Source organism: Meleagris gallopavo, chromosome 5, assembly GCF_000146605.3.
Source record: "Meleagris gallopavo isolate NT-WF06-2002-E0010 breed Aviagen turkey brand Nicholas breeding stock chromosome 5, Turkey_5.1, whole genome shotgun sequence".
Taxonomy (NCBI): domain Eukaryota; kingdom Metazoa; phylum Chordata; class Aves; order Galliformes; family Phasianidae; genus Meleagris; species Meleagris gallopavo.
This window is the reverse complement of record NC_015015.2, coordinates 26,271,228-26,298,001: the sequence shown is the minus strand read 5'-3', so window position 1 is coordinate 26,298,001 and position 26,774 is coordinate 26,271,228. Positions and strand designations below refer to the sequence as shown.

Sequence of the window (26,774 nt, the reverse complement as noted above, 5' to 3'; positions counted from 1 at the left end):
AGGACGACATTTAGCTAAAGTTTGCAAGTGGTCAGAATTAATTTAGGACAGTAGTAAATTAGTGGCCTTTTGGAATCAAATGTAGTTTTATAATATGAAGTCTTTCCCCCTGTTCTTATAGTGACACGGACTCTCACGTATCGAGTTCTACCTCAGTTCACTTTTACCCACATGATCTAGTAAGTTTTTCTTATTTATTTTTAAAGCATGCAAAAAATCAGAAGACAGTTCTATTTATCTGATTAATCATCGTACGCAGTGGTTGTTTGTTTTAAGAAGGTTTTTTACTAGAGTTTCAGTGAAGATAAACTGGTACTATTCAGCTATCATTGTATATACGTACAAATTCATCTTTTTGGGTAGCAGTTTAAAATGTAAACATAAATTTTTTCACTGATCTAAAGCATGGTAACTTGAATCTAAATCTCTGTCCTTGTTTGGGATATTATGAGATACTTTGTCCAGAGATTACTGGATGATGTGAACAAAGCTGCACTTCTTTCCACTGTGAAAGTACATTGTGGCAGAAAGAAGAAATCTTGTTTGTGTTCTGAACAAAGGCAACGTTAGCAGTTTCCCTGAATGGAGTTTAGACATTTTTCATTGGAATCTGCTATATGAAGTTTAATTCGAGTGGAAAGAGTGAATGGAAAAAGGTAGAAGCTTTTTCATACTGCAAGTGGCTTTGGAATTACGTAGTTTTCTGACCTCAACCTTTTATGTTATTGTCAAGTCCACATGTATCTGTGCTTATCATTCTGAACTCTACTGCTTCAGTTTCTATACAAAAACCCTGCAGATGGTTAAAATCCCTAAGATTACAATTCTTAAGCTAGGAAGATAAGGTGAAATATATTGAAGTATCTGATAACCTAATCAAGGGGGAAGAATAAATTTTGTTGAGAAAAGAATGAGAAACCTCAATTTACCCGACCATGCTTTTGATCAAGAATGTGATCTTCACATAGTGCCTACTAGAACTTTGTTTAATTTCCAGCCCCTGACGTGTAACTGCCAATGTGGTTCCACTGAGGATATATGTGGAGGTGCTTTTGTATAAGGCAAATTAACTATATATATAAAAGCTGAGCCCACATATCCAAAGGGGAACGTCGACTGATTACTAATGTGAGAAATGATACATTAAATTGATTCTACCTTTTAACAGATCAGAATCTTAAAAAAAACTGCAAAAGAAGCACCTGCTTTCTAACACAGCTCATCTAAAATGAGCTTTTAAATTCCTTTAGAAAGTGGATGTTCCTCCTTTGTTAGTTCTTTTTAGTATCTTTCTAGGAAGGAAAGCTGGTTGAGGATAGTTACGGTATACTGATACTGTAAGGAATTAAGAAAAAGCTACAAAAATGAGTTTTTAATTGTAATATATAACTGTATAATGTCAGCACTTTAAGTATGACTTGAGTATTTTACATTTTGCCTTAACAATCATTAACTTATTCATTAAGTGATATTTTTATTGTAGTATTCTTAAATGTCAGTGCGTTAAGGAGTTTCTTGGCCTGCTAATGTAAAAACTGAGTTAAATAGTATGTAAGTGCATAATATATATATATTTTTTTAGCTTTGAGTATTCTCCTTAGATGTTAGTACTACTGTGAATTCAAGAGAATTCTGAAGTGACAGAATACTGAGAAACTAGAGTCAATTATAAGCAGTACTGGACAGGTTAGGGTTGAGCTTTTTTTGTGTATCTCTCAGTATATTCTGAGTGCAATGAGTTTGACCACTGATGGCTGTACGTGTGGCTTTGTCATGCAAAACCAACCATTCAGCATGGATGTGCATGCAGATTAGTTGACTATAAGAAATGGGCTATAATTTGTTTTAACTCAGAACTTTGTATTGTTCTTATATGAATTATCACTGCTCATGTATCAGTTTACTAGTCTTCAAATTCGAAGTTTTCAGAGTAAGTGGGATAATGTGCCTAGTACATATGTACTTTGAAATAAGGCATTTGCTAAAATGCCACAGTTGTGTTGAATGGGAACTATTATTGCTGCTAGTGCTCTTCATTTACCATAGTAAGGACAGAAAAAGTAAGTAAAAGTCACAGGTCTGTTTAAATCTAATTTCTTAAAACTGAAACTAAATAATTGTAGCACTTTTTTTTTTTTTTTGAAGGCAGCATTCAATAGAATGCAGTGATACGTAAGAAGGAACTTCTGTTAATACTGACTTTCTTTTAGCTTTCTCTTCCCCAGATCAGGTTGAACAGGCTGCTAACCATAGATACAGATCTACTGGAGCAGCAAGATATTGACCTGAGCCCTGACCTTCAGGACCACTTGCAACCTCAAGAGGAAGCAGCTCAAAAAGTCAAGCAGTACTATCGTTTTTGGATACTGCCTAAGCTTTGGATTAGCATAAATTTTGATAGATTAACTCTTCTGGCTTTATTTGATAGGTGAGGTCCTCTATATTACTAGACTTCAGAAATTAAGGATTAAAAAATGGAAATGAGCTGTGAGCATTCCTTTTGGGAATGCTTTTACTATAGTGTGAAAGATGAAATAATAATACCAAAATAATTTGTTTCTAAAACAGCAAAAGCTACTTTTTATTTCTTCAGGAATGCTAGAAAAAGCCCTCTCACTTTGTGTGAGTGTGAGAATGATATCTTAAGCAACAAAACTCTCATTGTTTGATCTATTTTTAATGCTAGAAAGTAAGTTTCTCAATAAACGAATTGACGGGTACTAGAACCTGTGTATATGTGTAATTATTTCAGCAAGTATTTATTATTCATCATTATTCAGCAATGTACATGATGTCCCAAAGCATTTTTCCGAAGAGTCATGTAATACTGCAACCTGTTGTCCATGCTCCATTTACTTACTGGAACAAAATAAACATCAACCTCTAGTTACCAGCTTTGGGAATGTAAGAAGTATTCACACTTTGGTAATGACCTTTCTTGAAGTATTCAGTACAGTAGTATGGATTTGTGGAGGTTGATTTCATAAGAAACTGATTGCTATGGCCGGTTATTCTGGCAGCTCTTATCTTTGCTAAGAGTACAAAAATAATTTACACAAGTTCGAATCTATTCTTAACTATTTTGCTACCAACAGCATATCTGTTGTTAACTTCTGATCTTTGCTGTTCTCTTCCAACTTTTTCTAAACATAATTAGCTTTTAATACTTTTTTTTTTTTCCCTTCTCATACAGGAATCGTGAGATCCTTGAAAACGTGTTAGCTGTCATCCTAGCAATTCTAGTTGCATTTCTGGGCTCTGTACTTCTTATTGAGGGCTTTTTCAAGGATATCTGGGTCTTCCAGTTCTGCCTGGTTATAGCCAGTTGTCAGTACTCACTGTTGAAGGTATTTCGATTTCTATCTTCATTTTGTGTAAACAATAGAAATAATTTAGGTTGGATGTTGAAGGCTATTTGGAGCTAAGGAAAAACTACGTGTTTATTGTTTTTAAAAAGAAATCAGCAAAATTCACCTTAGTAGAAACTCTGATAGATGATTATGGAAGATCACTTCACTGGAATAGTTCTGTGTTTCTTAAACAGTCCTTTATTTGTTGTACTCTCACTTTTTGTTTTCCAAAAGAGAAATAAAATCATATTGCTTAAAAAAAAACCCACAAACTAAACGTGATAGTTTTGTGTGTTTCTTCTTTTTAAACTGATGTACCTCAATGCTTTCATATAATGCAATTGCTTCTAAGCACGTTTTTAATCAGTTGAATTAGTTTTTATTAGACATTTTTATCAGACAAGTGTTAATGATACGTAAGGAATATTGAAATTAAGAAAGATTCTTTCTTTATGATAGAACTATTAAGGTGGAAAAGAGAGATGGGAAGAGAGAAGTAAAATGTACTTACTGTAGAGTGGATAACTTCCCTCTTTTTGGTTTCAGAGCGTTCAACCAGATTCTTCTTCCCCTCGACATGTAAGTCATAGGCATATACCTCTATTAACCCTGCAGATGTAAAATTTCCACAAAGAATTGATCTTCTTGATGTTATGTCATTTCTCTTATATGACTTCTCATAAGGTACAAGAGGCTTATATTCTCTTAGTATGTAATAAGGGAATTTATGCTACATTTTTTTTTTTTTTTTTTTTCCCCTTTATGCTTTTTGTTTGTTTTTAGCAAATCCTATCCTCTCTGTTTTATCACAGAATCATGGAATGGTTTGGGGTGGAAGGGACTTCAAGGGTCATAAAATCATACAATGGCTTAGGTTGGAGGAGACCTTAGAGATCATCTAGTTATAATCCCCCTGTCATGGGCAAGATTGCCAACCACCATATCAGGCTAAGATCACCAGGATCCCATCCAACCTGGCCTTGAATGCTTCCAGGAATAAGTCTTCCACAGGTTTTCTGGGCAGCCTGTTCGAGTATCTCACCACCCTCTGAGGGAAAAATTTCTTAATAGTATCTAACCTAAATCTCCCCTAAGTTTAAAGCCACTCCGTTCTGTCCTGTCAGACAGTGTTAAAAGCTAGTTCCCCTCTTGGTTGTAATCTCCTCTTAAGTACTATAAGGCTGCATTGAGGTTTCGCAAGGGTCTTCTCCAAACCAAACAATCCCAGCTCCCTCAGCCTTTCTTGATGGGATGCTCCAACCCTTTGTTCATCTTTGTAGCCCTCCCCAAGACCCTCTCCAATGGTTTTGCATCCTTCCTGTACTGGAGGCCCCAGATGGGGCCTTACAAGGGCAGAGTACAGGAGGATCATCACCTCCCTCTCCCTGCTTGCCTCTCCTCTTCTGATGCAGCCCAGGATACTGCTGGCCTTCCAGGCTGCAAGAGCACACTGCTGGTTGTTAATCTGTTGGGATGTCTAATTCCAATTCGCTGACACAGGCAGGAGTACCTTCCACTTCTACGTCAGGTTGCCTAGAGTCCCATCCAACCTGACTCTGGATACCTTCGGGGATGGGGCATTCATAATTTCTCTGGGCAGCCATTGCCAGTGTTTCACCACTTTGATTAAAGAATTTCTTCCCAACGTCTAACCTAAATCTCCTTTGTTTAAGTTTAAACCATTCCCTTTTGTCCTATCACTACAATCTCTTTTTATAAAGAGTTCCTCTACAGTTTCAAGGCAACTTGTGCTGTAGAACAGTATAAGGATAAGTTGTTGGATGAATCTTTAGCATTCCAGCAGTAACAGAGAAAAAAATTTTTAGCATTTTAATTTGTTGTATAATGAGGTAGCAAAGCTTTGCAGATGTGCTGTTCTAGCCTTGTAGATCGTTCAGTTGTATTAGTGTGCTCACAGACTATTTGCTAACTCTCTTAGGCTGAGTATGCAGCACTCTAGTGAGTTTTAATTTGAGCATGGAAGTGTTAATGTGGTAATGCTGAACAATGTTTATATTTTATTGAGCATCTTTTAGCTTGCCAGGACAAAATACTTTTGTAACACCTAAACAAGATACTGTAAAGCTCTATTCCTCTGAAGCACATCATTCATGTTATTTTAGGCAGTAAGTTGTGTATTTTAATGGATACAGAAATGGTTTCATTTTCAGTAGGAGCAGTATCTAAGTAATAAACATCAATTTTTAGTCAGAATATTGTTCTCTTGCTTATGAAGCTTCAGCAGAGTTTTTCTGACATTTAGTGTTGTGAGAAACATGCTTGGAAATTCAGGTGAGAATAAGTGTAAAAATAACTGAGTCTAAGTATTTGTATACTCATTATATAGATCAAAGCCACAAAAAACATCTGTTTTTATCCCTGCGAGGCAATATTTTAAGAATTTTATGGAAAAATTTTGAGGTGATAACACATCATAGGAGTAGTTGATGAGCAAAAAATAATTTTGATTCTGAAACTATAACATGCTGAAAGCAAAATAGATTTTCTTCTAATCATTAAATATTTTTTTATGTTTTTAAACAGGGTCATAATCGTATCATAGCCTATAGTAGGCCTGTATATTTCTGTTTATGTTGTGGTCTTATTTGGCTGTTGGATTATGGCAGCAGAAACATATCTACAACGAGATTCAGGTTGTATGGAATGGCTTTCACCAACCCATTGCTCCTGCTGTCAGCCAGGGACTTAGTTATAGGTGAGTGGGTTTTCCTTTGATTTGAATTTTTTACTTCACCATAGTAGAGCTACTTTATTCTTTACACATTGAACCTTGTTGTGATGCTGTTGCACTGTCACCTAACTGCCGCTCATTTAGTTTTCTTTGGAAAGAGGAACTTCAGCTTACTGATGTTTATAGGAAAATTGTTCCTTTCTATAGCTTTGCAGTCACAAACTGAAGAGCTGTCAGGTAAAATGGTGTCGTAATTAAAAAGCTATACAAATCTTTCTTATCTGTTTTTTCCATTGCTGGCCCTGAACATGACCTTCTTTGCTCTTGAATGTTGTTATGCTACCCTGTGCTAGGACATACCTGCTTGGTAATGATATCATAGAATTTTAGAGTGGCTTGGGTGGAAAGGGACCTTAAAAATTATCAATTCCCAACTCCTCTGCCGTGGGCAGGGTTGCCACCCACTAGATCAGCCTGCCCAAGGCCCCATCCAGCCTGGCTTTGGATGCCTTCAGGGAATGGGGCACATGTTATGATTTGGATTTGTATAGCCCATTCTCTTGCAGAGGACCTTGTCACAAATGAACTGGGGCTCTCTTAAAGCAGGTTATTTTTATTTAGCAGTTGAGTAGGACAGTATGGACACAATTATTAAATGCATTATAAGCAGATTAAATCTTTCTTAATGTTTAATTTTGAACACACCTGGTTTTTCATTGCAACCCTTCAATTACATCAAATCATCTGTGTGTGAAGCAATACAATAATTAAATGTTATGACTGCTTGCTTTTGCTTTAGGACAATCTTTTTTTCCAAGAAAAATAAAATATTGGTCTTGGTTTTGAATTATTTTTTTGACTTTCCATTGATTTATTAATCAGTGATTAAAGAGTTACTGACTTGGGCGCTCTGAGAATTATTATTTATTACTTGATTTTTTTTTTTAAGAACATTCTGATTTTTATGCCTTATGCAGTTTTACTTTATGCTAGTAAAACTATATTTAAGTGCCCAGAGGGAGAAGATCTGAGCCTCTTACTTATGAGCAGTGTTGTCCACACCATTTCAAAGCTGCTTTTCTATATCTTTTGTGGAGTTAATAATGTACTGGTACTCTTTGTTTTGTATTTGCTGTGGTAAAAGAAGTTAATCCAGCAGACTGTTCTCTTGTTTTGTTTCCATACAACTGGCCTCATTTTCCCTTTGTTTATTCTCTGTTGACCTCAGAAATCTTTTCTCATCACTTTGAGTCATTTTCATAATGTATATCCATATCCCCATACCTAAATAGAAAACCTTATATATGGATGGTGTGGGCATTCTGAAGAAAGACCAATTTTTTAAAAGTGCTTAGTCTTTTTCAGTTTTAGGAAGATGTACTGGGATCTTTGCCTTCCAGGCTTTTTGAAGTGTTCTGAATGCAGCTTTTTTTTTTTTTTTTTCAATTTACATATAAAACTTGCATAATCCCAAGCCCTCCCTAAAACCCCTTCCTGCTCTGCCTTTGGGCATTGTGTTGTTGCTGAAATGCTGTTTCAGAAATCTTTGTTTTACAGAGAAGGCTGGCTAGTAGCAAATACTTTGTTAGCACAGAGGAAAATACTCAGCTGCTTTTTTCCCATTCCCAGGAACAGCAGTTAGAACAGGACAGGTGCAAGGCAGACTTTGTGTTTATGTAATGCCATTGGTGTGTTTTTATCAGCAGACAGGTGAGGTCTGGTAGAAATTTTCACCTATTCCACAAATCAAACTTTATCAATTAGTCTAAATCTGCTCCAACAGCAGGTGATTTCTGTTCTCCTAAATGGTGCCCATGAGAGAATAGTTCTGTTGAGGACTTCAAAAGCCATCAGAAATGTTGAGTTTTTGCTAGACTGCTCTTTATAGATTGTATTTATGCACATTTGTTTTCTAATTTTGTTCACAACTGATGTAAGATAGTTAATCGTTCAGACCTTGATGAAGACACATTTTAACCACTTAGTCTGATAACACTATGTTGTTTGCCTGCTGTATAGACTTGCTTGAGTAATAATTTGAGAATTCTGAAATATTTTCTTCAGGTCCTGAGTAGCTGGTCCTTAGGCATGTATTTCCTAACTTGTATCAGTAAAAAAGAGCAGAATTTCTTTTTTCCAAGTCTTGAACCTAAATGTTTTAAAACAGTTCTAGTTATTTAACTTCATCAAGTAGGAGTGATGGCCTTTACTATACAACCATTCAATGGATATAACACTAGAAACTTAAAATTGAGACTTGTGATTCTGAGCAAGATATCTCCAAGTCTGTGGTCACTGAAGCTACAAGTCTCTAAGATTGTAGAAAGTCCTGTCAGATTTTGTCTGCTAAGATGATTTTCATGGCTTGATATTTCAGAACTGAAAGCTTATCACATGAGAAGCAGATTTAAACATAACAGTTGTGGGGAATCACAGAATGGCCAGGGTTGGAAGGGACCTCAAGAATCATGAATCTCCAACCCCCTGCCACATGCAGGGCCACCAACCTCCACATTTAATGCTAGACCAGGCTGCCCAGGGCCCCATTCAACCTGGCCTTGAACACCTCCAGGGACGGGGCATCCACAACCTCTCTGGGCAGCCTTTTCCAACACCTCACCACTCCCTCTGTAAAGAACTTCCCCCTGACATCCAACCTAAATCTCCCCTCCCTCAACTTAAAACCATTTCCCCTTGTCCTGCTGTTATCTACCCTTTCAAAGGGTTCCCCTCCTGTTTGTAGGGAGGATGATAGTTTCTGCATGTTTTTTTCATTAAGGTAGAAACTAAGTGATTTGCCCAGGATGGGACTGTGACCATTCTATGTACTGAAATTGTATCATTTATTTATCTTTATTTTATTAATCCTGTAATTTGCAGAGATTTTAATGGTTCGTGTCAAGTTGTCTATTTTCACTTTAAAATATGTAATTTAGCATCAAGATATATATATTTTTTTACTTATTTCTAAGAAATGGAATGGGTAAATGAGTAGAATTGTCAGGCATTATTAGTAACAGGCAACCTAGAGATGAAATGATTGGCATCTCTTAAATTGGTGTGGCTGTTGTTAACTTACTCATGTAATTAAAAATAGGCAGCTAGGCTTATAGAAGCTTTTTGTACAATAAATAAAAATGTACAAATCTCCAAAATCTGTTCAAAACATCAGCCAGTTTTTTTTAACTTAGTCTGAATTGGCCTGTGTGAGTTTCTATAGTGATTAGAACTGAAGTAAAAAAACAAAACAAAACTTCTGAGTATTGGTCAGTGTAACCTCTATATTCAGTCGCTTCTATGAGAAATGTAGCATGTAGTCCCCTAGAGCTTAAACTGAAGAGTACGTTAACATGCAGTATTTTTTATATATTCATCACTTTTTCAACTCATTTTTTTCTTTCCCCCCTGTAGTGTTTACACTATGCTTCCCCATAGTATTCTTCATTGGTCTCCTGCCTCAGGTGAATACATTTGTGATGTATCTCTGTGAACAGCTGGATATTCATGTCTTTGGTGGCAATGGTGAGTGTGCTTGTCCACAGCAGTGACAAAAGCATTAGATTGGGCTAGTTAAAGAATTTAATGATTACACTGTCTATATTCATGACCTATACATATGGAATACTAACTGCATTTTAAAAAGGTTATAGTTCTGATCAATTACTGAGAAATAGAATTACCAGCCTACTTAGTCTGTTGAAAACCATACTACTTCTACTTGTTTCCATTGCAGTGTTAGTCATTCACACAGTAACACTGTTGAATTAATGAAGATGTAAATGAAGCCATAAAAATAATCTTTATTTTTTTCTAAGGGAAAATGGATATGTTTTTGTGGGTTGGGTTTTTAATATTGGGGGGAGCTGAACTGACTTCTTTAAACAACTTGAAATCTTTCATATTCTAACCTAATTACCTAATATCTTTTCTTCCACTATGATATTCAGCTACCACAAGCCTGCTTGCAGCACTTTACAGTTTCATCTGTAGTATTGTGGCAGTAGCGTTGTTGTATGGACTGTGCTATGGTGCCCTGAAGGTAAGCAAAATTGCACACACAGCATGCATTCATGTTTTGAATTCTGTTCTTTTTCCTTCAATCTCAAACATGCAGAAAATGAATTAGAAATACTAGTCTGATTTGGTAGGGTTTTATATTTGCCTAGTTTTTGTATCAGTGAAACAGATGGAAAGTTAGGAACAAAGCAGACTTTGGCTTTTGAAAGGTGGTTTGTTTATGTGCTACCAGGCTATTATTTGCCTAAAACATGACACTTACTTTCAGTTCTGTTCTGTGTTAATTCTTGTAACAATTATGGAACTGTCTTATTTCGTACAGAGTTGTTAAGTATTGATGTGTTAATGTCTAAAAAAGGGTTGTTCTTAAGTATTTTTTTTCTGGTGATGTAAACCAGAAACAGTGTTTTCAGATCTCTGTTTGTTTGAAAAGAGAGATAGGAAAGAGTTTCCAGTGTCAAAGTGGTGATGCTTGCCTACACGGACAAGCAGCCTTTCCTAAAAATGCCTTTGTGTTTGAAAGTATGATATTGGTTCTGTTTATTAGTGTGTAAATGATTCAAATTCTTTCAGTTTACAACTGATTGTAGAATGTGCTCCTTCAAATTCAGCATTACCTGGTTCTTTTTCATTCTGAAGGTAGCAAAAAGCTGTTAGAGAAAATATTTCCATCACCCACAGAACATGATTAGCTTTCTGCAGATATGTCCTGTTTGTCTCATTAGCTTTTGTATACTTTTCTGTTCAAGTTAAACAGGCTCTAGGGAAGGATCACTTTTTTTTTTTTTTTTTTCCAGATCCAATACAGATTATGAAAATAAAAACATACATAAACACTGCTTTCATCTTAAGTCAGACTCTTATTTGAAAAAAATTTGAGAAATAACATGGGGAGCTTTCAGAATAAGTGACTAAAAATGCAATTCTAAGGATGTGCTCCCGGGGAATGTATGAGATTCTTGAGTGTTATGAAAACTCATGACTACTAAATGATTAAGATAGTATAGACCTAAGGAGTGTAGACTATTAGAACTTCTCACTTATAGTTAAATATTGAACAGTGTTTTTCTACTGGAATTCCAGTTTATTTGTGGAATTGTAGAGTGATTATTTATGTATTTCTATTTTTGTATTATGAAACACGGAGTTCTTATGTGGTAGATAAGTGTTAAATACTTTACTTCCTCCTTATTTACATTTCTTTTTTTCTCCAGGATTCTTGGGATGGGCAGCATATTCCAGTTCTCTTCTCCATATTTTGTGGTTTGTTAGTGGCAATGTCATATCATCTCAGCAGACAAAGTAGTGACCCTTCTGTGCTTTTGTAAGTGACTCTTTTTGAATCATTTTTCAAGGAAGAAGCAAGTCTCAAAGGGATTTTAGATACAAAATATTAAACTGACGTTGGAATTGTCAAAAATAGCATGATATTGGTTCAGTACTTGAAATTTTCATATTTTGCACCTGCCTTCTCCTTTGAAGGGCAACCTTTCTTTACAACTGAGGTCTGATTCAGATGCTTTCTGATTACCAGTCATGTTCCAGCCTCCTGCTGGTGCATTTGTGTATCAATGATTTGTAATGATTAAAGAGGTGCAGAAAGTACTAGTTTAAGCTAAAGCCCACTTGTGGATTTTTCTTAGACTATACTTTTCTCACTTAATTTGATACTGCATTTTTCCTTTGAATGTATGGTCAAAGAACAGATTAAAATTCGATCTTGGATACAAACCAGTGATAGTCTGCTTGTGCACCCATCCAAGATGGGGAAACAGTCTTGTTCATCTGAGTCAGAGTGTATTGATTTGATGATGAGAGCGCTTACCAGTTAGTAGTTATGTATGTAAAACAAAATACTTCCAGTAGGAGAAATGTGGCTTCCACAGAATAGCCAGTAGAGGCTCATTTGGCACATATGTGGTTAGGCAGAGCTTGAACTTGGATTTAAATGTAGCTATAATGCTGGATGAATTTAAGCAGTAGTCTGAGTCTTGTAATCAGAGCCTTTTCTGTAGATGGAGAGATCAGAGATTTGTACCTGAGTGTTCATGCAGGGTCTTCTGAAAATTTATCAGTTGGATTTAAATCAGGGAATTCTTTGTTCTCTAACTGATGTTTTCAGGCTGTGTCTGAACTTTGGAGCACGTAGAGCTTTTGTTTTGTTACTTACATGCTAAAGTTTAGTTTCATGAGTAGTTTGATCGCAGTTTAGAAATTCAGCATTTGTCCAATTTTTTGTTACCCAGTCCCTAGAAAAATAAGCAGCTAGATTTATTCATACAGCAGTTCAAGTTCTCTCTTTAACAGTGATCACTGTGTGTAGCTGGAGAACTGGTGCTATTCTAAAATTGAGATCTTGCTATAAATAAACTTTTCCATGTGGAAGCACTAATATACTAGGATTGCTTTTTTTGTAATAAACTTCAGTAAATAAATCTTCTGATTTTTGTTACTTTCCTAAAAGCAGAGTAGTGCATGCTTTTCAATAGGTTCTTTTTGTCTTTCTTCAAGCTCTTTAGTGCAATCAAAATTTTTTCCTAATTCTGAAGACAAAAACCCTGAGGATCCTCTGTCTGAAGTGAAAGATCCTCTACCTGAAAAGCTTAGAAATTCTGTGGTAAGTATGCATTTTTAATCACTTTTTTTTAATTCAGTCTAAACACTTCGTGTTGCTATCTTACGATGATCAGTATTGCATACTGCATCTGGAGCAGTAGATAAAAGACTTAGCAAATTTAACTTCTATGAAAGACGATCTCCTTGAGTAGGTCTTGGCTCTACAGGATTAACAGTATCAACAGATTTCTCCTAGTACAGCAAATGTACTAGCATGATGTGATTCAAATGTGTGGAAACTACAAACAGAGCTGAGAAATCAGTCTTAACAGTAGTAGGACAGAAAGACTGTATGGGAGCTCTAACTCGATGTCTTTAGTTGCTGGGAGAGTGAGGGAGCTGAGGATGACTTTCAGTGTTTTTAAAAAGTAGAATTTCTTGTATTGCAGGAAAAAAAAACAAAACTGCATCCCAAAAAGTTAAGACCTTGAAGCAATAATTGCTCTGCAAAAGTATTTTTCTGGTTTTAGTGTAGTTTATTCTGTAATGCTTTTCTGTGTTTACAGTGGGAGCAAGTCTAAACTTGGAATACTATGACTTCTAATGACCCTGAGCCTATATCGCCCTCTTGTGACTAGCTTGATGCTAATCATTTTGTTGGTTTTTTTTAATCCTTTCCCAAAGTGTAGCTTCTGTTGCATTTTTTTTGAGATAACAGAAAATTCAGGTTCATTGATAAGGGACTTTGCAAAGCCATTCTTTGTTCTTCTGTAGAGGAGGAGAAAAGAGAGAGACTTCTGCCAGGTAGTCTAGGTAGCTGTCTTGAGAGCTCTTAATTGCTCTATTCACAGATCATAGCAATTCACAGGTCACATATGGAAAATTTGGTTAGCACTGTCAGCTTTTTTCACTGCTATACAGAGGATCCTTATAACCCTTAATGGTCCTGAATGAGAGTGTATTGAGTATATTAATTTGTCCTGTCACACTTTGAGTAGATATCTTTCCAGTTAACTTGTTTGAACCAGTGCTCTTGTGACATTTCTTCACTGGAAGCTGTTAACACTGGCATCATTGGAGATTCTTTTAATCAGTTTCACTTTTACTGCTGATGCACATTAAGATTCTGAAGAGGACAACCAAACTGATGCTTACTAAAATCATTTTGTTTTGACTTCCCAGAGTGAACGATTGCAGTCTGACCTGATTGTGTGTATAGTCATTGGTGTACTCTATTTTGCAATTCACGTCAGTACAGTATTTACAGTTTTACAGGTAAGGTGTTCCATCAAGTGTTCCACTTGTTTTCTGTATACAAATATTCTAATGATACGTAACACTTAGCAGGACCATGGCATTACCAGAATGAGTAGGTTTAGATTATCCTTAAATTTATAGTGTGACAAGGGCATGACTGAACATTTTCACATTTCAGCTTTTTGTGTCAAATTCTTTTTCTTAAATGGTTAGGTTTGTTGGCTTTTGTTTGTTGCGTTTCTTGTTTGTTTGCATTAGCCCGACATAAACTACCTCTCTTAATCTGTCTCTGTTAAGTTAGTGTAAAGAAAAATATAAAAGGTTTGATTATTAAAGTTTGAGAGGGTGAACATTGACTCAGAAACTGCATCCCTGCTAATGTAGCAATAGACTTCAGGGCAAGGGAGTAGCCCTTTCCAGAAATGCTTGTTTTCAGGACTTCAGAAAACCTCTGAGTTTTAAGGTGCTTTTTGACTTGTCACTCTAGGTAATACTTCTGCTTTGGGTATCTTTAAAGTGTATATATGCATCCTACTTGATGATACACAGCACAATATCCTGTACTTGAATTCGTTTAAGTAAAGGCATTTGTCTAAAGAGCTGTAGTTACTGACTTATTTTAATATTCCTCAAATGAGTATGTCAGTTAGCTTATAAACAGCCTTATTTCAGACAAGTGAAAGTTTCTCGTACATATTTTAAAAGCATTTCACACTCCAACTGCTGCCCACAGATAGAAACTAATTTTAAATAGCATATGTATATATGTAGCTTCAGATTTTCAGATGTTTTATTTTCAGTGTTCTATTTGGGAAGGTGTGCAAGGTTTTTCTCTTCTATTGTATGTTTGGACATCAGTACTCCTCCTGAATTTTACGTTCTTCCACATTTGAGAAACTTGGTTTTATAGTCTTTACCTTTGTGTGTAGTGCAATAGAATTAGGCTTTGAGAGGTGATGTTTCTTGAGTGTCATAAAGGAGTTTGGTCTTAATTGAAGGTTTCTTATTCACTTTCTCCTTGAGAATATAAGAATGATGATTTATTTTTTCCTATGCTTATACCTCTTTTATCCAACAGATGAAAACGTAAAGTGGATTTGGTCTTTAGGGGATAGTAGCTTTATTATTTATCTAATGAAATGCAGATGGGTAAGAAGTAATAGACTGTGAAGGAAGATTGTTGTAAGCATTTTACTTTAAAATTCTTCTAAACCTAGTAGAAAATTCTTAGAAATAAAGTTTTTGTTCTTGGGCATTTCCTGTTTGATCTTTAAGTTGGCAGTACAGTTACTTACAAAGTATATGTCCAGATTACCATTATGTGAGCAACTGCCTAGGTGTTGGAGAAAGTGTTCTGTTATAGTGTATGATTTTTTAATTTCTTCTATTTTTTTTAAAATTATAAAACATAAATCTTAATTTATTCAATTCTTCTCTTCTTTAGCCTATTTTAAGTTATGTTCTCTATGCATTGGTGGGTACGGTAGGCTTTGTGACCCATTACGTTCTGCCTCAACTCCGAAAGCAACTTCCTTGGCATTGCTTTTCTCACCCACTGCTGAAAACCAAGGAATACTATCAGTTTGAAGTCCGAAGTAAGTATCGCTAGTGATACTTTTTGAATTTGCAGTAGTTGCTAACCAACTTGTGTTAATGATTGACACGCTTCAACTTCTTGCTTTATTATTGTCACCAGCGGAATATTTCTTGACACCTGATTTAGTTCTAGTTGCTCACTTCCTCATACTTCGATTCTGTGGCACTTTGAAGTGATTATGGTACTATGTTATATGTGCTATGTTATCATATATTTCAGAGCAGTCCCACCAAGATTTTGAGGACTGTGCTTTAAGTTTCGAGCTTTGTGCTAATGATGAAAACATTCAGTTTTTTCTAAAAATGATTTAGGTAGATGTTTCTTCAAGATACTAGTTTTCAAGTGCTTCAGAGAAGTACTTTCCTAAGATTTCATCTTAGGATAAATTTGATTCTTATTGGTGTTATTCACACATTTAACAACAAAGTAGTTTTCTATTAATATCTAACTGGATACTTTTGTTCTTTGTTTAATCATAAAATGACTTGAATCAAGAATCCAGATTCTGTTACCTGAATTTGATTTATCAGTGCCATCTTATCTTTTTAATATCTCCTGATAGATGCTGCGCATGTTATGTGGTTTGAGAAGCTTCACATTTGGCTCCTTTTTATAGAGAAGAATATTATCTATCCATTGATAGTCCTCAATGAGCTTAGTAGCAGTGCTAAGAGTATTGCTAGTCCAAAGAAACTGGATACTGAGTAAGTAGAAAAGGCTATCGAGTAATCTGAATATGTCTATTCCGGTGGGAATTGAAATAGTTGTGGAATCAATGGGAAGACAGCTAATGCTATTGCCTGAACACTAAGGCAAGGAATAAATACAATTTTTCTTCATTTGAAAGCTTGTGTAGAAATGAATCACTTTGTTGGCTTTAAACGAAATGGAATATTGCAGTTTTAAAATAGGAACCTACACAAAGAAAAATCATTCAAATCATAGTATATACTATAAGGATTGGAAATCAAAGAATTACCTAGCAGTGTGACAGCAGAATTTCCTTGTTGATATGCAGTCTGTAATATGATTATCCAGACTGCAAATTCAAAATACTTAACGTTATTTTTATAACCTTCTGATCCATCAGTTACTATGTCTGAGGGAAAAATAATAATAATAATAATAAAAAAATATATTACTTAGCAAGACTGTTTTACAAATACTGTTAATCCTTTAGTTAGTAACCTCTAAGGAAAAAGTGAAGATGTCTTTTAAAACAAGTAAATGCTCACATACTACCACCATACAAGGCAAATGAACAAAATCCAAATATAAACCCTGAGTTTGATGGAGATTAACATTGTGTGGGAACAGCAATTTAGGTGGTTTATAAACATAGCCTTTCAGGCAGCAAATAAGTAACTGTTTTCTGTGAATTTCTATACAGGTTGGGTGCTTTAATGATCACAATAGCTGGCTTGAAGTTACTGCGTTCATCATTCAGTAGCCCAACGTGCCAGTACGTCACTGTTATTTTCACAGTGCTCTTCTTTACTTTTGATTACAAAAGTTTTACTGAGACCATGCTGCTAGATCTCTTCTTCATGTCCATACTCTTCAGCAAGGTAACTTTTAACTCTCCATGTGTTTCAGGTCATTCAAAAGGGAAAACTGGCCATACCCATAACTGATATCGGATCTTCAGATCATTAGTCCTATTGTCATTTTTACAGTTCTTACAGCATACTGATTAGACTTCTACTTCTTGAAGCACTTATGTTTGCTTGAGACAGCATTCGAGTCTTTCTAAAAATCTCATGAGTTTCTGTTAGTAGAACAGTGCAGTGTGTATTAATGTGACTCACTTCATAATTGCATCCTTATTGTAAGTCCAAAGGCTTCTTGTACACCAGCAAGAATTCTAGGACTGGTAAACTCCTCAGGATATTTACTGTACTCCAAAGTATGTTGATTTTCAGCAAAAAATGCTTACTTTTTTCTTCTTTCCTACAGCTTTGGGAACTCTTTTATAAGTTGAGATTTGTATATACCTACATCGCTCCCTGGCAGATAACATGGGGATCTGCCTTCCATGCTTTTGCCCAGCCTTTTGCTGTGCCACGTATCCTTTGCGATTGCTGAATTTTTTGGGGGGGAGGTATTTATACATTCTGAATGTTATAATCATTATGTATTACGGGATACATCTCACGAATGAGCAGGTTAGTCCAATGAACATTTATGAAAAACAGCATGCTTTCTACCTTGCTACAATATTATAAGCTGAACAGCAGCAGATAAAGTAGAAACAGAATTCTAACATAAAAAGCATAGGAATTAAACAACTGGGAAAATAACATAAGTTTTCCTTTGACGTTGCATTCCTTTTTTCAAGAGTCATTAACCATGTGATTTCAGATTTTGAGTATTGTTTGTGTAGGCTGGATTGAATAGAGTATTGATTTAGTGTCATGTTAGATTTGGTGGTAATTATCTGAAAGTTCTACAACAAATACCGTTAATTATTTCTGCTTTCAGAAGCAAAAATAATCCTTTTGACAACTGGAGAAACTGTAAAGATTCTTCGCTGCACAATATCTCTTGGAAATTGTTTTCTTTTTTCTTACTTGGTGCTGCTGTATACTTCATATATTGTTACAGAAGCTTGAAGAAAGTTTTTGTTGCTTTGTTTTCCTTAATCTTGTTATCCTACAGATTCTGCAATGTTATTTGTCCAAGCAGCTGTGTCAGCATTCTTCTCTACTCCACTGAATCCTTTCCTGGGAAGTGCAATATTTATCACTTCTTATGCCAGACCTGTCAAATTCTGGGAAAGAGACTACAAGTAGGTGAAATAAGACCTTTAAAGACTGTGTCCTTTGTTTTACTTAAACGTGGAACTAAGGCTAAATAAGTGTTCACCTTGAAGTGCTGCCGTCTTATTTTTCCTGAAGAAAATTAGAGCACTGATCTTCTTTCTGAAATGGCATAGCAATTGTTTTTATTCTAGCAGCATTTTTTACATTGGCTTCTTAGGTAATAGCTACCTAAGAGAGAGGTATGCAATTTTGGTAGTGTTTTTTAAGCATCAAAATTATAGCTTTATAAAGATGCTTTGAATACAGTTGCAGAGTTTATTTTAAAATGAGTGTTGGGAGAGTAAATTAACTGTATTTGACTTCTCTTCATTATCGTACATTTCACAGCTAAGACTGGTCAACCTCAATATAAAATCTTAAAATCCTTGCATGATCAAGGTGCCATTAGAGGATTATTCATGTCAGATTACCTCTTTGTGTTGTATTTCTTCAAAGTCCCCCATTTTTGACAGAATGTTAGCTATGCTGGGAAATTGTTTAAGTGTAGTTGTCACATCTAAAGCTTTGTGATATCTGGCTAAGAAAACAGTTACACTTGCATCTAAGGCTAAAGATATATTGTGACTGTACAGGCTTCATTAATTACAGAGTCATAATGCTATATAGGCAGAAAATAGAATCGTAGAATCACCAACGTTGGAAAAGACTTCTAAGATCGTCCAGTCAAACTGTCCACCTATCACCAATGTTTCCCAATAAGCTATGTCCCTCAGTGCAACATGTAAATATTTCTTCAAAGCTTCCATGGATGGTGACTCCGCCACTTCCATGGGCAGCCCATTCTATCTCCTAACCACTCTTTCAGAAAAAATGTTTTTCCTAACGTCCAACCTGAAGTTCCCCTGGTGCAACTTGAGGCCATTCCTCTAGTCCTATTGCTGGTTACATGGGGAAAAAGCTGACCCCCCCACCTCAACACAGCCTCCTTTCAAGTAGTCATAGAGAGCTATAAGGTCTCCTCCGAGTCTCCTCTTTCCCGGTCTGAACAATTCCAGTTCCCTCAGCCACTCCTCATAAGACTTGTGCTCAAGACCCCTCAGCAGCTTCATTGCCATCCTCTGAACAAGGTCTGGGGCCTCAGTGTCTTTCTCGAAGCGAGGGACCCAAAGCTGAGCACAGTACTCAAGGTGTGACCTAATCAGGCCCCAAGTACAGAGGGATGCAAAATACTTAAAGAAGAAAAAAGAAAAATTTTTAGAAATATTTCACTGGGAATACTTTTGTCAATTTATGTTAGTGGTAGTTTCTTCCCTTAGATTTTCTTACAGTAATAAATTTCATTAAGAACACTTCATTTTAATTTCAGCACAAAGCGTGTGGATCATTCAAATACAAGATTGGCTTCGCAGCTTGATCGAAATCCAGGTAGCTTTCCTAGTCTGACTTGGTTTTATGTGTTTTTACTAACACACTCACAAGGAACAAAGATACCAGTGTTTGTGTTTTATGGGATTTGTGATCAGTTTGTCCTATTAGTTTTTTATTTTTCCAAACCCACTGGAACTTTGTCATCTGTTATTTTTTCCTTCATTATCTCTCTCCTTACTTCACTGTTTACTTTTCTATGCACTTCTTTTGTTTCTCTTTTACCTTTGTGTATCTCTGCCTTACTTTTTCTTCATCTATAATCGCAGTATTAAGTTGTTTTGCTTCTTTATTCTTAAGCAACCAAAAAGGTAAACATTATTTGAGGATGTCTCAATGTTATGATGATGAGACCTACACAACAGCTGTTGTTGAGATACTTTTGTGCATATTTGCTTTTGCACATTATTATATGGAGTAGATTGATGAGAGATGCATGAGTTAAACTGAAAGAATAATTTGGAAAATGGAGGAGTAAGAGGGAAGAATTTTGGTCAAAAGTATTGAACTTCACTTAGCAGTTATTCGGAGTAGTTGTCTCAAGAGCTGGGGTAGGAGCGGAGGGCACAAGGTTGAGAGCCTTGAAACAACGCTATTAAGAAAAATGTAAGACTCAGTGTGGATTGATAATTGACACTCCAGCTTGAGTTTTTCTGCAGATGTAGACGATAACCAAAATTCAATCTTCCTGCAGGTTCGGATGATAACAATCTGAATTCAATCTTCTATGAACATTTAACCCGTTCCCTTCAGCACAGCCTATGTGGAGATTTGTTGTTGGGTCGATGGGGAAACTACAGTACTGGGGACTGCTTCATTCTTGCCTCTGACTACCTCAATGCACTAGTACACCTTATAGAGATAGGAAATGGCTTGGTCACCTTCCAGCTGAGAGGGCTTGAATTCAGAGGTGAGTGTGTTGCCCTTTTTTAACTGTCTATACCACAAACAGGTCTTTTGGTCTGAAAACTTCAGTTATTTTCTGTTCCAGCTTATAAATTATTTGCTTTGAAAATTGAGCTTCAGGGCCACTTTATGCCATGTGACCCCTGAGGAAAAATAACCTCTAACTGGATCTGATGCTAAGCCTCTCTTCACTTTTAATGTAATGTGGCTATGATAACTAATTCATACCGCTACCTAATTAGAATGTGTGTGATCCTACACTGATAAATTAAACTATCCAAATCTCTTGTTCACTGTCAAGTAGTTAACTTGGTGTTACAGAAACATAATTGGACTCTAATATGATTTGCAAACACTTGTAAATGCAAGTCAACATTAAAACAATTGTATGAAGCATTTAACTTATTTTATTATTATTTCTCTTTCCTAAGGAACGTATTGTCAGCAAAGAGAAGTAGAGGCCATCACAGAAGGCGTAGAGGAAGATGAAGGTTTCTGTTGCTGTGAACCTGGTCACCTTCCTCACATGCTTTCCTTTAATGCTGCATTTGGGCAGCGTTGGCTGGCTTGGGAAGTGCTTGTGACAAAGTATGTTCTGGAGGGTTATAGTATCACAGACAACAGTGCAGCATCCATGCTGCAAGTCTTTGATCTCCGGAAAATTCTCACCACTTACTACGTGAAGGTATGAGTCAGATAACTATAAACTCTGGGGGAGCTAGACTGGATTATAACTGGGACTGGTTTAGTGCCTTGAACTTCTAATAGTTTTCATGGGTGTGATATGAATTTTAGCTTTATGAACAGCTTCATCAAAAGAGGCCAGAGTTTGCTGTACTGACAATTATAATTGATATTTGGTTTTAAGAGCAGAAAAATGACCAAGAGAGAGGATGTTCTTTCTTGCTGAAACTGGACTAGAAACTGAAAGACTATTACCAAAATGCTTAGCCATTGTAAATGAAATGGTAACTGGTGTGAGTCTCTTGAAAAGAGCCAAAGCCATCTCTTTCTTTTATTTTTGTTTTATTCAAAAAAGGATCCTGTTAAATCTGCAAGTTTTCTATGTAGACCTTTGGTCCCTTATATGATCTATTTCCCTATTTGTGATCTGTCATGAAAAATTTAAGTTTAAATTTTTCTGAGATATATTCACACAAAGTTTTTCCCCAAATATGACTGTATTAAACTGCCTCATCTTCAAATTTAATATTTTAATTATTTAGAAATATACTATCCCTGTTCACTCAATTAAGAATTCTCATTTATGTGTTTTTCTGCAGTTAGCCTGCTCCATCCATTTTTCTTTCCCTTACTCCTTAAATGTATGCTTTAAAAACTCTTGGGAGTCATTGAAAATATTAACATACACAGATCTGTATTGCTGTTGAATTTATTGCGTCTGGGAGCTAAGTAAGCCCTACTGTGTATTATTTTTGTTCATTATCAAGAAAATCTGTGAATGAGTTGAAAAATCTTAGATTAATATTTTTTTATTGTAATACTGACTCATGGATTTTTAACTATCATTTCAGGGAATCATCTATTATGTCACAACTTCCCCCAAGTTAGAGGAGTGGTTAGCTAATGAGACAATGCAGGAAGGACTGCGGTTGTGCACAGACCGCAATTATGTTGATGTAGACCCAACATTTAACCCCAATATTGATGAAGATTATGACCACCGTCTAGCAGGAATCTCAAGAGAGAGTTTCTGTATGATTTATTTGAACTGGATAGAATACTGCTGCTCTCGAAGAGAAAAGGTAGGTATGAATACATGAGGATAGGTATTCATTATTCAAGAGTTGTCTCATTTCTTCCTTGTTGCCTCAGATTAGTGTTTTAATACTGATCTTCTAGAAAATAAAAAAATTGAAATGTTATTTTGTTTTGATGTTCTACTCTAGATACATGAATTTAAATAATTTCTGTAAGTAAGGAAGAGTACGGTGTGACCTGTCTGCTAATGCCTTTTCAATTACCAGCTTAAAAGAATCAGTTGGAATTTAGTCAACCATTTATCTACGTAGATGATTCTATAATGTTGCATATTTAGATGTCAGTGTTTACAAATCAACTCTAATATAATCTTGTGACAGGTTTTTATAAAATTGCCAACTTTTTATTAGTGATTATTACTATAACTTTGCTTTGGACAACTGGAACTGTTGGCTTGTGAAAGCGATCATCCCGTATCTAACTCTTTTACCCACCAAAGCCTCCCACCTTTTAAATAGGAACACCAGTGTGTTTACAGGAGAATGCTTTTACTGTTCACAAAAAGTTGTATGTACTCTAGTCAAGTAGTGTTTGAAAATGAGCAAGAATTGATTGACAATAAAGGATGGGAATATAATTTGATTTCACTTTCTGCATGAACTGGTGGAGGCTTCAGAATTTTTTACTTTTGGAGCTAAAAGATTAGGTAGCAGCCCATCTTAAAGAAATTAAGAATTAAAGGGTTTTTTAGTCAGATGACAAACAGCACCCAAAGAAAATCATTTCCTGTTAAGTGACTATTTGTGAAACGTATTGTGGACGTGTTGAAAATCCCTTAAATGCTGCTACTATCATGTGGATCATCATGTGTCCTCTGCAGCTCCAAATGACTTTGAACTGAGGGTGAATTCCCCTGAATAAGCTGTAGTCTGGGCAAGTTTTCAATTGACTCAGGATCACATACTCCTAACCACTAAGCAAGATCCAGCTCATTCACTAAGAATATTTTTGTTGTAATGTCATAACCTGGCTAAACAACAGTTTGCATACAGAGTGCACCATACCAATGAGGAAAGTGCATATATCCCTTCAATTTAAAATTCATCTTATTTAAAATATAATGTGTACATGTCTATCTTTACAAATATGTAGAATACTTGTAATTTTTTTTTAATTCATAGTGAAAGTCTGAATAGAGTAACTGATGAGGTAGGTACATGCACAAGGCTTGTGTACCTTTGTATGCATTTGAGTGTTTTATTTCTTAGAGCAGTTTTTTAATGTCAAATCTTTAACTTTTTTTTTTTCTTATTGCAAGCCACTGGATTCGAGTAGAGACTCACCCCTGGTTACACTGTGTTATGGGCTTTGTGTTCTGGGGCGGAGAGCATTGGGAACAGCTTCACATCATATGTCTAGGTAATAAAATCTTGTTGTAAGCTCTGCTTTCTCAAATTCCCTCTGAGATTCTAAATTCCATGTTGGATGAGTACCTCTTCAGAAAAGATGATAATAGTTAATTTCATCCTTCCTTAAACCGGGCAGATAGGCTGTGTGACCTGTCTTCATATTATAACAGCCAGTGAAACATAACCAAAGAACAGCACATGAGAGAGAACTGGAATTTGAGCATTTTGTTTTATAGAACAACTGAAAGGCGAGCATTCTGATGTGGCTAAGCTCCAGCGATAACCTACAGAAAAAACTCAAAGCTGATTGAGTTCTGAAAGTAAAACTGTTCTACTTCAGTTTGATGGAAATGTTCTTCTGAGTATCAGTGAGCTTCCCCAAGAAGATCTTAGAGATATGCAGTCACAAGAGTGATCAGAGCGTTTGATTTTTCACTAGACTCCCATTAGCTTAGTAAAAGTAAATGATGCTACTAAAAATGAGTTATCTATCAAGACTTGATTTATTGCTAAAGCATTCACAACTGAGGCTACATCTTATTCTTGATTGGTCCACTGAGGTGTTGTACTTCCCCAAAAGCCTTTTCTTTTAATAATCTTCAGAATAAAATCAGATGTTCTGTAGAGTTCCTGTTTACTTGAGTCCATGTAAATACAATCTCTTGCCTATATAGTTTATTCATCTTCACTTTAGTGCACGTAGACACCTTGTGTCAAGATTTTACTTACACAAATGCTCACTTGTATTCCCTCCATCTTTTCTCTTATTTATAGAGAAGAGTGGTGTGCCTTTATGTACAGCTTAGTATCTTCTTACCTTATTAATTATATGGACTAAACTTTCTTTTTCCTCAACAGTAATCTGGAATCCTTCTTGTATGGCTTGCATGCCCTTTTTAAGGGCGACTTCCGTATCTCTTCAATTAGGGATGAATGGATCTTTGCTGACATGGAATTGCTGAGGAAAGTAGTGGTTCCTGGAATACGAATGTCACTTAAACTACATCAGGTGAGGAATTTGATGGAAAGCTGACTCCAGTTCTTTTTATTTCTGCATGTTTTTTCTCTTAAATGTAAAGTGCTGGGAGAGAGACACTCAGCTTTTATTGTTTGCTTTGGAGGACTATTATTTTTCTTCCCTTAATGAGATAGGTAATGAGTGTATGTAAGGACAGCCAGTGTCATTGTCAAACCTGAGATCCGAGTTTCCAGGAAAGTTAGGGAGATCAAAATTAGAATACATAGCTTCAGAAAGAGAGGAGAAAAATAAAGGGGAGGGGACGTGTGACAGAGGCAGACAACTGAAAATGAGTGAATATCATGTCATGTCTTTCATCCTTAGATGTTCAAGGCCAGGCCAGATGAGACTTTGAGCTACCTGGTCTGGTGGAATGTGTCCTTGCCTCTGACAGGAGGATTGGAACTAGGTGGTCTTAAAGGTCCCTTCCAAGCCAAACTATTCTGTGATTCTACAAGTCTAGTGTAAAATTCAACTAAATAAATAATAGGCTGGTCCTTTGAATGATTTCTTTTTAAGTTAAAGGGAGCAAACCTTCCCTGAGGTGCAAGGTGCTTGCTCTTTATCCATAGTTACATCTGAAATATCAGTCATAATTTACCGATTGTTCTTGGAAACAGGATCACTTCACTTCTCCAGATGAATACGATGATCCTTCTGTTCTCTATGAAGCCATAACAACCCATGAAGAAAATCTAGTTATAGCACATGAAGGGGACCCTGCCTGGCGGAGTGCTGTTCTTTCCAATTCTCCCTCCCTCCTTGCTCTGCGTCACGTGATGGATGATGGTACCAACGAATACAAAATTATTATGCTGAATAAGCGCTATCTCAGTTTCAGGGTCATTAAGGTACGTTTTGTATATATTCCACAACAGTATAATTAAGATATACCACTACATACTCTTAACTCAAATCATTACTTTGGTGTTACTGGCCTGTCACTGCTGGGGCAGCTCTTCTGTAGTTGAAGCGTTTCATCAGGAAATCAGTTCCTGACTTCAAATGTTTTATTTCTCATTCAGTTCTTACACTCTCTTTATTCTTACTGTTGCAGACTGTGTCCATCAGGTCAGCCCTTTCATGAATATGAGTGGTTGTGGTTCTGTAGCACAATTACACATATGCGTGTAAAAGTCTACATATGGAAAGCAGTTTAGTCATGGGTCCACTTGCTGACACAGCTTTTTTACTTGGCTTCTGTCATTTATCTTGTGCAGGTGAATAAGGAGTGTGTGCGTGGCCTGTGGGCAGGACAACAACAGGAACTCGTCTTCCTGCGTAATCGCAATCCAGAAAGAGGAAGTATCCAAAATGCAAAGCAAGCTCTGAGGAACATGATCAACTCTTCCTGTGACCAGCCAATTGGTTACCCAATCTATGTCTCGCCTTTGACTACATCCTATTCAGATAGTCACGAACAGCTTAAGGAGATTCTTGGAGGAGCTATCAGTTTAGGAAATATCAGAAACTTCATAGTGTCTACATGGCACAGGTGAGCTGAGAAAATGAGTTCTCACAAGTATATGTTTGTGCTCTCATATGTCATTAGCTAGTCTCATACATGCTAACCAGGGCATAATTTTCTAGCATTCAGTTACATGCAAATAAGTAAGTTAACTTTTATTTCAAGCGCAACTTAGAATATGGCAAGTGCCCTAGCACAGAGTTAGCCTTGAAGGCTTGTAAACATTAAAGCACAAACTGAGTCACAGCTTAAAAGAAATTTAGAGGATAAAGTTTGTGTGCAAGAATTACAATTACAGTTCTTATTTCAGGTCTGATAACAAAAGACAGTGCAACTTCTGCGTTACTTTTTTGTTATCATTACTTTTGCTGTCTTCACTAGGATAAATGTGCAGCGTGCAGGTGTAAATATTAATGTTGGTGTGCTCGTGCACAGCAACTCAAACTTATTGTTCAAAGCTATAATGTATAATATATATATGTTTATCATGTATGTTAGAGCTAGAATGTGCAACTAGTGATGTTAGTGTAATCCACTCTGCATATAACCTTCAAGTAACCTAGTACAAAGTATTGCTGTGCTGTACTTTGTAGAC

General features: G+C 36.1%; 1 protein-coding gene across 1 annotated transcript in view; it reads left to right on the top strand.

Annotated features, from left to right (window-relative positions):
• PCNX1 (pecanex 1) overlaps positions 1-26,774 on the top strand; it is an 85,210-nt gene that overhangs the window by 46,208 nt on the left and 12,228 nt on the right. Inside the window, exons 11-33 of the mRNA XM_019616108.1 lie at positions 122-179; positions 2,211-2,428; positions 3,194-3,347; positions 3,897-3,929; positions 5,895-6,066; positions 9,454-9,564; positions 9,990-10,081; positions 11,274-11,383; positions 12,571-12,676; positions 13,798-13,890; positions 15,317-15,467; positions 16,032-16,173; positions 16,860-17,037; positions 17,426-17,534; positions 18,128-18,257; positions 19,598-19,656; positions 20,351-20,566; positions 20,994-21,247; positions 22,098-22,328; positions 23,603-23,703; positions 24,552-24,702; positions 25,332-25,562; positions 25,932-26,206. Coding sequence (XP_019471653.1) covers positions 122-179; positions 2,211-2,428; positions 3,194-3,347; positions 3,897-3,929; positions 5,895-6,066; positions 9,454-9,564; positions 9,990-10,081; positions 11,274-11,383; positions 12,571-12,676; positions 13,798-13,890; positions 15,317-15,467; positions 16,032-16,173; positions 16,860-17,037; positions 17,426-17,534; positions 18,128-18,257; positions 19,598-19,656; positions 20,351-20,566; positions 20,994-21,247; positions 22,098-22,328; positions 23,603-23,703; positions 24,552-24,702; positions 25,332-25,562; positions 25,932-26,206 — 3,375 coding nt within the window. The remainder of the gene's footprint in view (positions 1-121; positions 180-2,210; positions 2,429-3,193; positions 3,348-3,896; positions 3,930-5,894; positions 6,067-9,453; positions 9,565-9,989; positions 10,082-11,273; positions 11,384-12,570; positions 12,677-13,797; positions 13,891-15,316; positions 15,468-16,031; positions 16,174-16,859; positions 17,038-17,425; positions 17,535-18,127; positions 18,258-19,597; positions 19,657-20,350; positions 20,567-20,993; positions 21,248-22,097; positions 22,329-23,602; positions 23,704-24,551; positions 24,703-25,331; positions 25,563-25,931; positions 26,207-26,774) is intronic.